Raw genomic sequence first — 13,349 nt, 5'->3', positions numbered from 1 at the left:
AGGGAGCCTTAAATTAAAAGTCAAACCCCTCAAGAAACGTTCAGGCCCCCCCCCCCCCCCGTGCGTTCAGCCCTTCACCGTGTGGAAACGGCTTCACCCCCGGTCATTTACAGCACGGGAACAATTAACAGGTTTTGGTCAGCAACACAAACGGCACCATGTGCAACTGCTGCAATTAATCACTGCAAGTACATACAGGTCTCTTCAAATCATCTCACACCACTATAATAGATGCCTGCCATCGATTAATACTTTGTAATCACACACAGCACAGCTGTACAGAAACCCCTGCGTTTTGGCACAAAATATAGAATAGAGGATACGAAGAACGCTTGTTTGTCACACGAGCCTGGTGCCTTCAGCCTGGAGAAATGCAGAGAATCAACCCCCCTCACACCCCCAGCAGTAAAAGCAAAAACATAGCCCTGCTGTTAACAGCTGACAGTGGGTACAGCTCTGGAAGCCCCCTGAGGCACCCGCAGCTCCTCAGCTTTGAGACAGAGCCGAAGGTAGCGGAGACACCCGGGCTGCATGCAGTGACCGTGACACGGTCATCATCAGGACTGACACATCATCAGCAGGGAGTCAAATCCCCCACATCACCTTTGTTACAGGCATCTTCTCCTTCCATCCTCCCTGATGGGGTATGGATGAAAAGTAAGTTCTGATTTCTGCAGCTGCGCTTCTTGACAGATCTTTCCTTAACCTACTCCCCATTTTGATTACAAACAGAACAGAAAAGATCCCTAAAAGTTATCTAAATACAAACATTCACATGAAACAACAAACTAGAAGCAGCATGGAGAACTCTGTAAACATACTGCAGGGAGTTGGGTATCTAAAACTGCTCCTTTGGTTCACTGATCTTTCTCCTTTTGGGCAGCACATCTTGACTAGACGAGAGCTCAAACTGATGAACCTGCCAAGGGAAAATAAATACGGCATTACAGGCTGCTGCCCAGCCGCAACTGCCACCTGCCCCTTGGTGTTACCAACTTCAATCTGGGCAGAGACCCCCACCCTGAGCGAGACCCTGCGTGAGGCATCGAGAGCTGCGCATCAAGCATCAGGCTCCACCTCACCATCACCTGGTCCCTGCCCAGAGGCACTGAGCCTGGAGTAACAGCTGGATGCTGTTTTCTGGCAGAATCGGCCCTCCCTCCAAATTCCTGCAGGAGGGCTGGGCTGTGTTTATGCCAGGCAGGACCTCCTGCGTGCCACAGCGCCAAGAGAAGGTGAGGAAGGCTGAGCCCCCTCCGCAGAGGCAGCACTCCTCAAGCCCAACACCTGAGCAGGAGCCACAGCCACAGCCCCAGGCGGGGACCAGGCAGAGCCGGCAGCACCAGGAGGGCTCAGCCCAGCAGTACGGCCCCCCGTGCCGAGGGGAGAGGGCTCAGCACCACACGGCCTCCCCTTACCAAGGGCAGTCCAGCTATTCCTGACTTGCACATGTGTGAAAAATGACAATTCAGCCTTTAGCTCTGCTGTGCTTTTGATTAATTAAAGCAACTGTGCTTTGTTTAAACTTTAGTATTAAGCTCATTAATGATTCTATGATTCTAAGTTCATTAACAAAACCTTTTTTTAAAAAAAAAAAAAGATAAGGTGATAGTGAGCACACAGAATGATGGGTTGGTTGTTATGGTTTTTTTTTCCACATCAGTGAGTAACAGAAAATAATGCCTATGATCCTGGGGTTGGAAGTAAAAAAATTCTATTCCACGGTAAGCAGTACTTTACAAGAAGATTGAGTCTACTAGTTCTATATTCTGAATCCAACATCTCTGCTTCATGAATTTATTGCAAACTCTGATAGCCCGTTTCACATGCAGCTTTCATACACAGATATTTTTAAGACACAGACCAATTTCTCTTCTGGATTTCTTTAGAACATTCTGCGGAGGAATAAATTGTGCGTGCTCCCAAGCTTGATTTCTACCACCCTCTACAGAAATAAAGGAACTATTAGTTAAAGAGAAAACTACTGGCAACGACTGAGCTGCACATTACAAATCCTTATACAACTACTGCACTAAAAATTAACGAAGAGCTTTCCTGAGCAGGGACAGGAAGGCTATGATTTTCCTTGGCCCCGACATGCAATTCCCTCTCCTGACTGTAAATGAGGAGCGCTTACTTGTTTACTAGAATGGTACTGTTCACCCCACAGCTTTTTCTGAGAAAAACCTACCAGTAGGTAGGTTTTTCACAAGGGAGATGCTGAGGTCCTGTGAAGGCCCCCCAGAGGCTCAGTAAGCTGAAGCTACCAAGCTCAGCTGGTGAAAGCAGCAGCAGTAGACAGGTGGGAGCCAAGGCCACCCCCAAAGGCCAAATTCCACCCTGAAGACAACTTCTGCTCGACCTGTGCAAGGCTGGAGGAATGTGGCTCTCCCCAAGTAGCACCAATAACAAGACTCATCTGCTGCAACAGGATCAAGCAAAGAAATAACAGATTTTTCTTGGTATGAGTGAGTCATAGAGCTGAGGTTAGAATTTTGGCCTCGTGTTTTCCCAGTAAAATCACTAGCAAGCATATGGTACACCGGGCTGGGGATGTCTGCTGGCACACGCTCCCATCAACAACGGATTAAACCAGCGTGGAATTTGGCTAAATGCATTCTCAAAAAGACATAAATCAATCCTAATGAATCTTTCTCAACCTGTGTTAACCACATCACCACTCAGCTTTTAACTCTTTGGCACAGGTTTTTTTTTTGACAGTAAGAATCCAAGTGTGTTGAATCTAATGGAAATTTTAGAAGTAGTGAGAATTTCATTCTGTCAACATGAAATGTATTAAAGCTTATTCACTGTTTGGAACAGAAAAAGATTTACAGATGAAGAGAAACAGAAAGAACAGAACTAGAGAATAAAAACATACTAACAGTGCTGGCTTGAAATATCTTTCCACTTCTTGTCCTGCTCTCTGACACATTAAGTTCAGACGTCTTACTTGCCAAATGATCAACCTAAAAATTGGAAAATACATGTTGCCTTGTGACAGCAGTAAAAATTATACATATTAGAGGCTACAGCAGGGTTCAGTGCTGCAGTGTGCAAAGAGCTTGGCTCTGCTCACCACTGCGCTTGAGCTGAATTTTAAATACAGGAATATAACCATTGAAGTCAACAGCACTATTCACAGCTGAATGTGTCAGAGCCCTGACACATCAAAGCATCAGTTATTTTTATACAGTAAGTCACTCACGGTTACCTAGGACCACTCTGTTTTAAGGACCTGTGTCTGAAGTAGTCCTCCACATTTAAATTTTGCTAACTGCAGGGAATATAGACTGAGTTCTAAGGCTGAGTGATAAACCTGCATTTTAAGTTTCAATCAACCTTTAAACAAGTTTTGGTGTGTCAGAATTGGCAGAGAAATTTCTATTAGGCAGAGTGGTTAGTTTTATAAACATGGCTATTACATTCTTGTGTCTCCAAACAACAGTCAGACCATCTGTTTGGTTTGAAAACTGTATGACAGATGAACAGCCCTTTTTATTGCTTTTGACTGCTTTAGAAAATTTAGCTGGTTTTGTAAAACACCAGAAAGTAAAATGTAAAGGTGTTTAATTCCTGAAAATACTAACCGCGGTAAGTATTTTAGCAGATTACCCAAAGTAGGAAAGCAGCTTCACAAAAGCTCTAATAAAAATTTAAAGCAATAGCGTGCAGTTTTCATACCTGAGGATTAGGAACACACAGATTCTGGTTCCCTCCAGCCTTCATAACTTCATCTTCTTCACAAGTTAAATTTGGTTCTAGAAAAGAGTTGTTAAATAATAAAGCAAGTTGTTGACAGCACACTAGCAGCCTCTTAACACTGATGTTTTGCCTCAAGGAATGCTTTAAAAATGCAGGGAACAGGTGCTTCAAAAGGGCTCTGATTCTCTATGTGGATGCAAGTCTTGAACTCCGCCAAGCATTACACTCTTACATCTTTAATTCAGTGATTTCCTATCACAACTTCCTACCACAGGCACGCAAGAGATGCTGATGCTACGTTACACAAATTTACACACAGGATCTTTGGAGGACTGGGCTCGATCCCCAAGCTCGTTCATACACTGTACCACTAAAGGCTCGTCTACATTGGGATTTGCTTCCAAGTAAAAAGCCTCACAAGCCCACTTCGCACTGCAGGGCAGGCACACAGTGCTGCAGGCCACTCTGGCCCCGCTTCTGCTTATTCTGAACCCGCTGCCAGCAGACAGCTCCCATTTTGTAACCCAGCACAGCCCGGCAACTTTGGCTGCAGTGCCTGTAGCTACAGTCCTCCCCATCCCTGCCTGCAGCTGCAGGAACAGACTACAGACCAGTCAGGAATAGCAAACCACAGTAATGAACAATTTCCATTGTACAGAAGAACACGGATAGGGATTTTTACATGTATATCATTGTCTACCACAACGGAAAAACTCAGTTCTGTGTACAATAGTCCCAATGGTCTCAATTCCTCCACAACCACACAGACTGAAGCACGTACGGATTGCAGAATTAGACCATAGTCCTACTGTAGTCAGAGCTTAAGGAAAAAAGTTGGCTAAGTGGTATTTCTGCTAAATTTATTTAGTGGCTGAAGCTGTGAGGATACAGTCCAAACAGCTGTGATTTAAAAAAAAAAAAAAGCAGCCCTGGACCGTTTTTTGAACAGAGAATTCTGTTTCCCAGGTCTGCAATAATGAACTCAAGACCACAATACCTCTGCAAGCTTTACATGCAAATTAAATGTATTAGTAAAAACACAATAACAATAATAGAAAAATCAAACAACCAAATTTACTTCTAAATATATAGCACATCAAATTTAGCTTATCTGGTAAAATGGAACAGAAGATCAGAATTTTAGAAACATGAAAGCCTGCATTTCCTAACCAAGTGCTTCACAGAACATAAGCCATGATAGAAAATAAAGGCATAGCGATGTATGTGAAGAAAACAATGTAAATTTGAATAGTGATCTACGTCAGAAAATTAACTTTTTGTTTTAGTAATGTCAGTAAACAGAGGCACAAACTGAAGAGACTTGAAAATATACGTAAATGTTACCTTGAGCTTCTGAAATATTTACATTATTCCTATCTTCCACTTTATTATCCAAGACAGGATCTTCCTAGATTAAGAAAGAGGTCTATCACTTAACTGCAGACAAATAAAGAGCGTTTGTACTCAGATGCTTAGGGACAGAGCTTATTAGAGGGATTCTCAGTGGAACAAAGAGTATTGAAATAATTAAATCTGACATGGAACACACAGACTAGCTCAGTATTACTTAACTATTAATGCAAGCACATATATAATTCAACTACCAAGAAAAACATCTGTAAAAAATACTAAAATTGTAACAACAGATATTGAAAGTATCAGTGCCCTCCTATTGCCTGTGAAATCATAATTCAGAGGCATATGCAGATTTAGGAGGGTTAAGTGGTTTATTTCCATCTCATCACCTACAGGCCACTGTAGCAATGCTAATTGAGGGGGTAGGGCCAAAAGCCCCAAAGCTCCACCCCCTTTTCACCTATGGACAGTATAGATCAGCACACATTTGCATATTCTGACATGACTACAGGTGTTTGCTGCCTGCCTCAACTGACCCCAGAAATATACGCCTCCGATTGCTGAAGCTTGCACAAACACAGTCCCGAGAGCCCTCTCGAGCCCTCCAGCATCAGGCTGCACACGTCTGCCACGCACTCCCGCCTCCAGCAAGTTTCCCTTAGTGCTTTTTCCTAGGCAGAATCCCAATACAGAATGGAGCTTGTCTGAACTCGTGCTTTGGCAGCACTAGCTGTATGTATACTGCTGTAGAAGAGGATCCCAGGGCAAATTTGTTGCCGGTCAATACCGTCTGGCTGCGGCAGCTCCCGTGGGACTGTATGGCACAGCTCCAGGGAGGTTTCACCTGCATCCTGTGTGTGGAGCTGAACAAAAGGCACCTGTACCCACAGGACAAAGCTGCCACTCAGCTCCTCTCTAGTCTCAGAGCCATGACTACCACCAATGCTGCTGCTGACAGGCATTACGCCGATGCACTCGTTCAATACTGCTTTAACAATGACAGATTGGTAACTGGAGCAGTAAAATTAGAACAAAAATGTATTGAAGACATATTGTCTTGCTTAAATGTATCTAGAAACACAGAGTTTTTTATTAATATTATAGTAAGACATGCAGTAAAACAATGGCTCTTTTCTAGATTATAAACCACAAAAAAATTCAACGTGCTACACAAAACATTTGCGCTCTTACATTCATGTCCTGGTTCTCTTCTGGATCATCTCTGTCCACACTGAGCACCTGGAGAGGCACATTAGTCTCGCCACGCTTTAGGATGCTTTTATCAACATTCTCCATTCGTTGTTTTTCAGTTGTAACTTTAACTTTCAGCATATGAAAAGGCGTTGGCACTTCGCCCACGTTCAGATACATAGGCTCCCCCTCAAATATCATCCCCTCACATTCACCCTCTTTAAAACCAGGAGGTTGGTAATCAGATGGTGTAACTGCAGAAGAGAATTCATTAGATGTGTTTGAGTAAAACACAGTCTTGTAAAATTAATTTTAACTTCTGTGGCAAAAAGACTCTCTTCCCCTTTAAATACAAAGAGCTACTAAAAAAAATATTGTGTGAGGGGAAGGGAATAATCAATATCCAACTTGTACTAAATGTCCCCCCTACGCAACAGGCAAAACCCAATTAAAGCTATTTGAACAGTTTATACATGCAGAGAGATGAGCTAGAAGCTCTGATTTTTCATTATAAAGCAATAATAAATCCTGAAAGCAGAGCTAGACATTTAGTCATCCAGACTAGAACTAGTCTGGCAAACATGTTACATCCTAACACACTCAGGAAAATTCAATTTCTTTTTAAAACACACTGAAATCCTTGCTACAATAAAGTCAGTGACAAGATTGTGTTCTACAGTGAGATCAAATCCGTTCTGCTTGGATCTTAGAAACTGTCATGAGAAACAGACACTTGCAAACTAACATAATTTAACAAGTCCCAGCAGCCATAAAGATTATACATTAAAATATTTCTTTGAATTCTTTTCCAATGTCTGAACACAGTTGATGAATCAACGTAATATGGAAATAGTACCTTCATCGTAATAAAACAGCTTCATAGTCAGGCAAACATCATTTGGTAACGGACTCAGGTTTTGCATCAGAACATAAATCTTGCGAATCAGGAGGATACTTGCTTTCTTGGTGTCTGCACAGGTGATTGTGGAATCATTCGTCTTATTCTTACTAAAAATGGACAAAGTATTCAGATTAATTTTTTTATATAGAGAGAGAGTAAGCTCTTTCTAGTATTAAGACACGTGACTGTTTAAAAGACTCTGTGAATGTCAGAAGCAGACATCTCATTAATTGCCTACGGTCTGAGATTACAACCGCTGCAATTCCTATCACTAAGTGACCTGTGTGTTCACTGCCCCTTCGAAGATCAAATCCTGAGCCAGGGACACCATGAAAATGTTATGGTTCAACAGCATTGACCAACTACTGTATTTTACATTGTGATTGAACTGTGCATTGTGATAGCTATGTTTTTCTAAACGTAGGTTACATTTGCATTGCATTTTCAGTGTATTTTGTATCATTGCTGCTAAAGGAGAAATCCCACATAACACCAAGTATCTTCAGATAAGTAAATCTGATATTAAACATTTCACCCTCCACAGATGGAATACCTTAAAGAACCTGATCAGAGAGTATTAGACTCTAACCCTAAGAATCATCTTTCAGTGGATATTTAAAAATATGAGCATAATCTGACAAAATGACTCATTGTATTTTAAGAGTAAGTTTAAGCTAATAGTGTATCTTGATAAAATCAGTGTTAAGATCCAGAATTAAAAAAGGAAACACCAAACAGATAAAATCCAAATTTTTTTACATTCGGGTGTATGCAAGTGGAATGTAAAACCACAGAGCAGAATAAAGTCACAGTGACAGTACCTGCTGAAATCCAGGAGTGGCCCATTGTGGGTGTACTTGAATTTGAAGTGGTAACACTCTGTAATTGTCTGCAAACAAATCCAGTAATTATTAAACTATCAGCTGGCAAGCAAACTACTACTGCTGCTGGTTCTGTCTAGTCACCTATTAACCTCGCATTCAAAGAAAATAATTGCTCAACTCCTGTCTGACCTACTTCCATGCACTGAATACAACCTTCCAATGCTGTAACAATTAACAGTATTACTGTATATAATCGTCAGCAAATAAAAATGAGGATCTACACTATTTTCCAGGAATCACCATAACATTTCTGAAACATCAGCTTAAGTTTTTAGAATTAAATATTAATTCAAGTTTTCATAATTTTGAAAGTTTTTCACACACATAACAGACATGGTGACACCCAGTGGTTAGTTAAAACATACTGTGTTTTTCATGAAGTTGTTCCATAACTTTGTTATGCAGAGTTAGGACGATGCATTTTTATGGGCACATAAACTACACTTTGGGTTTCTTGTACTGGTCTGAGAATAACCTGACGCTAGATATTCAAAGGCAATTCACTACATTGCAACTGATTAGCTCTAGTGGTTCTTACATCTGATATTTTAAGATGCCTTTTTAATGTGACTGTTATGTACTATTGTTTGTATATGCATTTCATTATAACCATACTATTATTAGTCATCCAGTAAAATATTCTAGCAGATTTACCTGAGGATCTTCTGGGTGGGTATAGACCTGTATTTTTAAAGTAAAGAGAGAAAGCAGGGTAAGAACTGTACATACCACTAACCAGCTACCTTAAAAAAATGTGTCCAATACTTTTCAAAGATACTTACTGCTAGCACAATCATTCTCAGCTGTCAGAAACATAATGAGAGAAAGAAAAAGAACATTAGATGTATGCCATAGCCCACTTCTGCTTACCAAGCTGTTCAGTTTCTCTAGCTCTGGAAACTGATATAGACAACCAAGGCCTGTTTGAAGAGAAACCTCTTCATACACTTAACTCCTTATCTGTTTAAGAAAGTACTTACTCAACTGGCAGATGAAAATTCCTATGTATCCCTGACTTTGTGTTTCTGTTTACAAATAATATTATCCTGAAATGTCTGTGCATCTCACATTGTAGCTAACTGTTTTAAGATACTAAGCAGTTACTCCCTAGCCAGAAAGTCCTATAACTACACTGGCAGCTAATGGACTTCGATAAATGAATGTTTCAATACATTTAAAATAGCTAAATGATACTGGAAGACTTACATATTTCTTCTGCAAGGCATCGTAGCATCCTAACATCCTGCAAAAGTCAGATAATATTGTCCATCTACTACTAATTTTCACTTGCTTCGCTGCTAAATAAAATAGTCCCAAAACTGAAGTTCTTGTGTATCACCTTCTTAATGCTATATTTGAGCAATAAACAACACTTTCTCCATTATTCTATGTTCTTATTAGTAGTGACACAAGCAATTTTGCTTGTAAGTATTTGGTGTTCATAACACCAAATCATCCTAACCTATCTGCAGAATAAGTAAAAATATAATCTGTAAATAAATAATCAGTAAAACACATAATGCAATTGCACACCTACCATTTCCAAACACCTTCTAACACATGTATTCATTAATCTGTTTATAAATACATACTTCAGCTGCACACCAACATCTCTGAAGCACAAAGAAGTTACACGATTGCCATTATTTAGCTGTTGCAATTTGCTTTTTATATAACATGGGAAAAGCTGCCAAATAGCAAAAAAAAAAATCTTACCCTATTTTTTTTTTCTAGCATTTCTTTTGTGTGTAGTCAACAAGCAAAAATTGGTTTGGATGTGTACACAATGCCAAGTTAAGAAAGGCCACTCACCTGTAAACTCCAAACAAGTAGCACACACCTTTCACACAAAAACCACGGAGCTTTTCCTTGTCAGCATCCACAGGCTGCCACGCCACTGCCCTCGCTAATGTTTGATGCGTGAGGGTAAGGTGAAATGCACTCGGCGCCACTTCAGTTTTCTCTACCACAGAAGATCGATTAAGAAATTCCAGGTTACAGCAAAGGAAGCCTTCCCCCCCCTCCCTTAGTGACCGCACATGGACAAAGAGCAGATGACTAATTTTACCTTTAACATCAGAACTCAGACCTACACCTCTGAACACCTCAACACTGACAGCAGCTGCAAACCCCCTCTGCTGAACGCAGCATCATTTCCAATGCCTTACCTTGTACTACAACTGGTAAAAGTGTGACAAGAAAAAAGATGGCCTTTATAGAGGTAACAAAAAATAGGTATGTGTATTTAATGCAAAGCCCTTATATAATCTTTCCTAAACAGCAAGGATCGCAGCAATGAACAAATCTGGCAGTTACTAAGAACAGAAAGAAAATTAAAATAAATACCTCTGGTCCTAAGTGACATATATACACTCAACTGTGCGAATATACCAGCTGACTGTTCGCAGATACAATTCTGCTTTTGAATACAAAAGCCAACAGTACCCCTTTCTTAGGGAAGTCTGAGGATAGGATCTTTCAATGCAAGATGTAAAATGGCAACACTGGATCTCCTGTTCAACTAGAGGGGAACTACCGATTTGATTTTTGTATCAAAGTGCAGCCTTGAGCACTCATACACACCCACTGAAACTAAATGTAAAGTATAATTGCTCTGTAAATGCAGATTTGTGCTTTACTAGACACCAAGTTGTAAGCCTTTCTAGAAATACAACTGTACGAATCCCAGAATCAATTGGGTTGGAAGGGACCTTAAAGACAAGCTCGTTCCACCCCCCTAGGGACACCTCCCACCAGCCCAGGTTGCCCAAGGCCACCTCCAGCCTGGCCTTGAACACCTCCAGGGATGGGGTCTCAACAACTTCTCTGGACAACCTATTCCAGTGCCTCACCACCTTTAAAGGGAAAAATTTCTTCCTAATGTTTAATCTAAACCTGCCCTCTTCCAGTTTAAAGCCATTCCCTCTTGTCCTATCACTACACGCCCTTGTAAAAAGTCCCTCCTCAGCTCTCCTGGAGCCCCTTTAGGCACTGGAAGGCCGCAATAAGGTCTCCCCGGAGCCTTCTCTTCTCCAGGATGAAGAGCCCCAGCTCTCTCAGCCTCTCCTCACAGCAGAGGGGCTCCAGTCCTCTGATCAACTTCGTGGCCCTCCTCTGGACCAAGTCAATTACATCTATACCAAAACACATACATTTTGACCTTTCATTTAACAAAAATAATTGTCAACATGGTAAATACCATGCATTAAAAGCACTGCCTGGCTGTTCACTCACAGCAAGTGAACTTCTTTCACTGTATCTGGAAACAATCAGAAAGGTATCTTTCAAACTGATATGCTATGGAAGTGTTACATATGCACTGTAATTAACATACCATTTCACCAGCTGAGTAGAGCCAGGACAGTTCTTGTCTTCCCTCAGAATTTTGACACAGACATCTCAAAAAAAATATATATATACACATGAATATTTACTTAGTACAAAATGCAACTACATTGTCAAGGAAGCGAAGTTCATTCCCTGAAAGCATATATGAAAAGCAGACTAGAATTAACATTACTGACAGGCACAGGCAGTTTTAATTGCAGAATTAGTATCACCACTATCTAACAAAATTCAGCTATGACTGCATTAGTGAAATTTTCATTACAGTCATTGCAACTGGCTACTACCTTTAATTAAGGAGACCAAGTGGCTTTCAAGCTCATTAACTTTGGAACAACTCTATGACAATAGATTTTGCAAAGAATCATGAAACCAGACTGTTACCATCCATGTATCTTGTTCCGTAGGCACTTTCAGGAAAGATTCCTCTCAAATATGTAATGCAGGACACTGCTACTGCCAGGAGCCTCTTCACTAGCATCAGGGATTGCTGTTCAGTAGATATTTTGTTAGGAAATACAACTGCACTCTGCAAGTCAGAGAAAGAAAAGAATTGATCTCTGTCCACAAGAACAAACCTGTACAGTCTACAATCTGGTCCAATACCTGTGTAATGTTTTAATTTAATTGAGAAGTATGACTTTCACCATTTATAAAGTTAAGCATACTCCTAACACTTGGTGTTGCTATGTCTTTAAGACATAGCTAATTTCTATCAACTGCACGAACACAAAGTTCAGACTCAAACTATTTTGCTATTAAACATCTTTATTCATCGTTAAAACATTGAATTAGCTTGTAATTCTCAAGGGAAGAAATATTACAGAGCACCTGGGTGCACTATTTCAGCTAAAATTCACTAATCTTTCCAATTCAAATAATACACTGTGCTGAAACACGCAAGAAAATCATACCACACAATTCCTTTGCTTCTGAGCAGTTGCCATTTTGCAGATCCTCTTCTGGCTGTTAATAAAACATCTGCATGAACGATGTACGACCACACTCACAAGCGCACGCAAGCCCAGACCGCAGCTACTCAGCTTTAACTAGGCAGTACCTGAACCCACCAACGCTGCCTGCACGATTCATCTCTATCAGTTCAAACCAACCCCGCAATTTTAAGCAAACGTGGCAGGACAGGCCATCTAATAATCACCAGTACTAGATTCTTGATTTTCACACCAGTAGAGACATCTCCCAAGGTTGCAGTATGCGGTGATTAGAATAGCACGTGCCTGTTTACATAAAACACGAGTCTTTCAACGCAATGCTCCAAGGTGCCAACTAGTACCCAGGCTGGCAGATTTTTAAAGAATCCTGAGGCCCTCCGCATTTAAGTGACCTCCAGCCAAAGCTGAATCATCACCTTTGGAAAACACCTCCAGGCTTGGCCTGTTTTCCTCTGTAATTTAAGTAGTGGAGAAAGCAACCCCTCCCCAGCTACTCTGTTGAGCCGTGTTTTCACTAAACCTTTGACTCTCGGCACCGTGAGCCTGACTCCCCAAGACAAGCCTTCATCACCATCTGTAAAAGTGAAATGCACTGACAAACACCAATAACACCTTTTCTAAGTAGGGCCTCGGCCCTGGACCATACAGTGAACCAAAATCCCCTCAGCTGAGCCTCCCCAACCCCGCCTCATCTCAGTACATGGCGGAGCTCAGCTCCTCTGTGAGAAAAGCCCCTTCTCAGCACTGCCACCCCTAGAAGCGACAACCTGCCTCCTCAAGCTATAAAGGCCACCCACAAAGGAAGCCAAGAAGGCAAGAACAGCCCAAGCTGAGGATGGACGGACCGCACACAGCCCTCAGGCCCGGGGACGGCGAGCCCACACGGGCCGCCCCCCCCCCCTTCCCCGCGGGCACGGCCGCGCACTGCCGCGGGCCGCCCGCACCCTCCCCTTTTATAGCGCAGGGGGCCGTGTGCAAACGGAGGGGCGGGGCTTCCGCTCCCGGCAGGCCGGG

At 41.7% G+C, this 13,349-nt stretch overlaps 1 protein-coding gene across 1 annotated transcript; it reads right to left on the bottom strand.

Moving 5' to 3' along the window:
• Positions 1–838: 838 nt before the first annotated feature.
• HORMAD1 (HORMA domain containing 1) lies at positions 839–12,329 on the bottom strand. The gene is made up of 13 exons (XM_009891815.1): positions 12,297–12,329; positions 11,767–11,911; positions 11,372–11,435; positions 9,244–9,280; positions 8,820–8,840; positions 8,692–8,718; positions 7,975–8,042; positions 7,109–7,260; positions 6,253–6,506; positions 5,050–5,113; positions 3,685–3,761; positions 2,886–2,969; positions 839–919 (listed from the first exon to the last, which is right to left on the bottom strand). The coding sequence occupies exons 1-13, from the start codon at positions 12,327–12,329 to the stop codon at positions 839–841; spliced, it is 1,107 nt and encodes a 368-aa protein (XP_009890117.1).
• Between the last annotated feature and the right edge of the window lie 1,020 nt (positions 12,330–13,349).

The sequence above is a fragment of the Charadrius vociferus genome, unplaced genomic scaffold (assembly GCF_000708025.1).
Source record: "Charadrius vociferus isolate BGI_N301 unplaced genomic scaffold, ASM70802v2 scaffold900, whole genome shotgun sequence".
In the NCBI taxonomy this organism is placed as follows: domain Eukaryota; kingdom Metazoa; phylum Chordata; class Aves; order Charadriiformes; family Charadriidae; genus Charadrius; species Charadrius vociferus.
This window is presented reverse-complemented; position numbering and strand designations above follow the sequence as displayed.

What these genes read in the sequence shown, in the direction of transcription:
- HORMAD1 (XM_009891815.1), bottom strand. Translation starts at nt 12,329, where the DNA reads ATGGCAACTGCTCAGAAGCAAAGGAATTGTGTG. An exon ending in CGGAACAAGATACATGGATG is followed by an intron (nt 11,436 to 11,766) that starts GTAACAGTCTGG and finishes ATTTTTTTTGAG; the next exon opens with ATGTCTGTGTCAAAATTCTG. An exon ending in ATGCCTTGCAGAAGAAATAT is followed by an intron (nt 8,841 to 9,243) that starts GTAAGTCTTCCA and finishes TGTTTCTGACAG; the next exon opens with CTGAGAATGATTGTGCTAGC.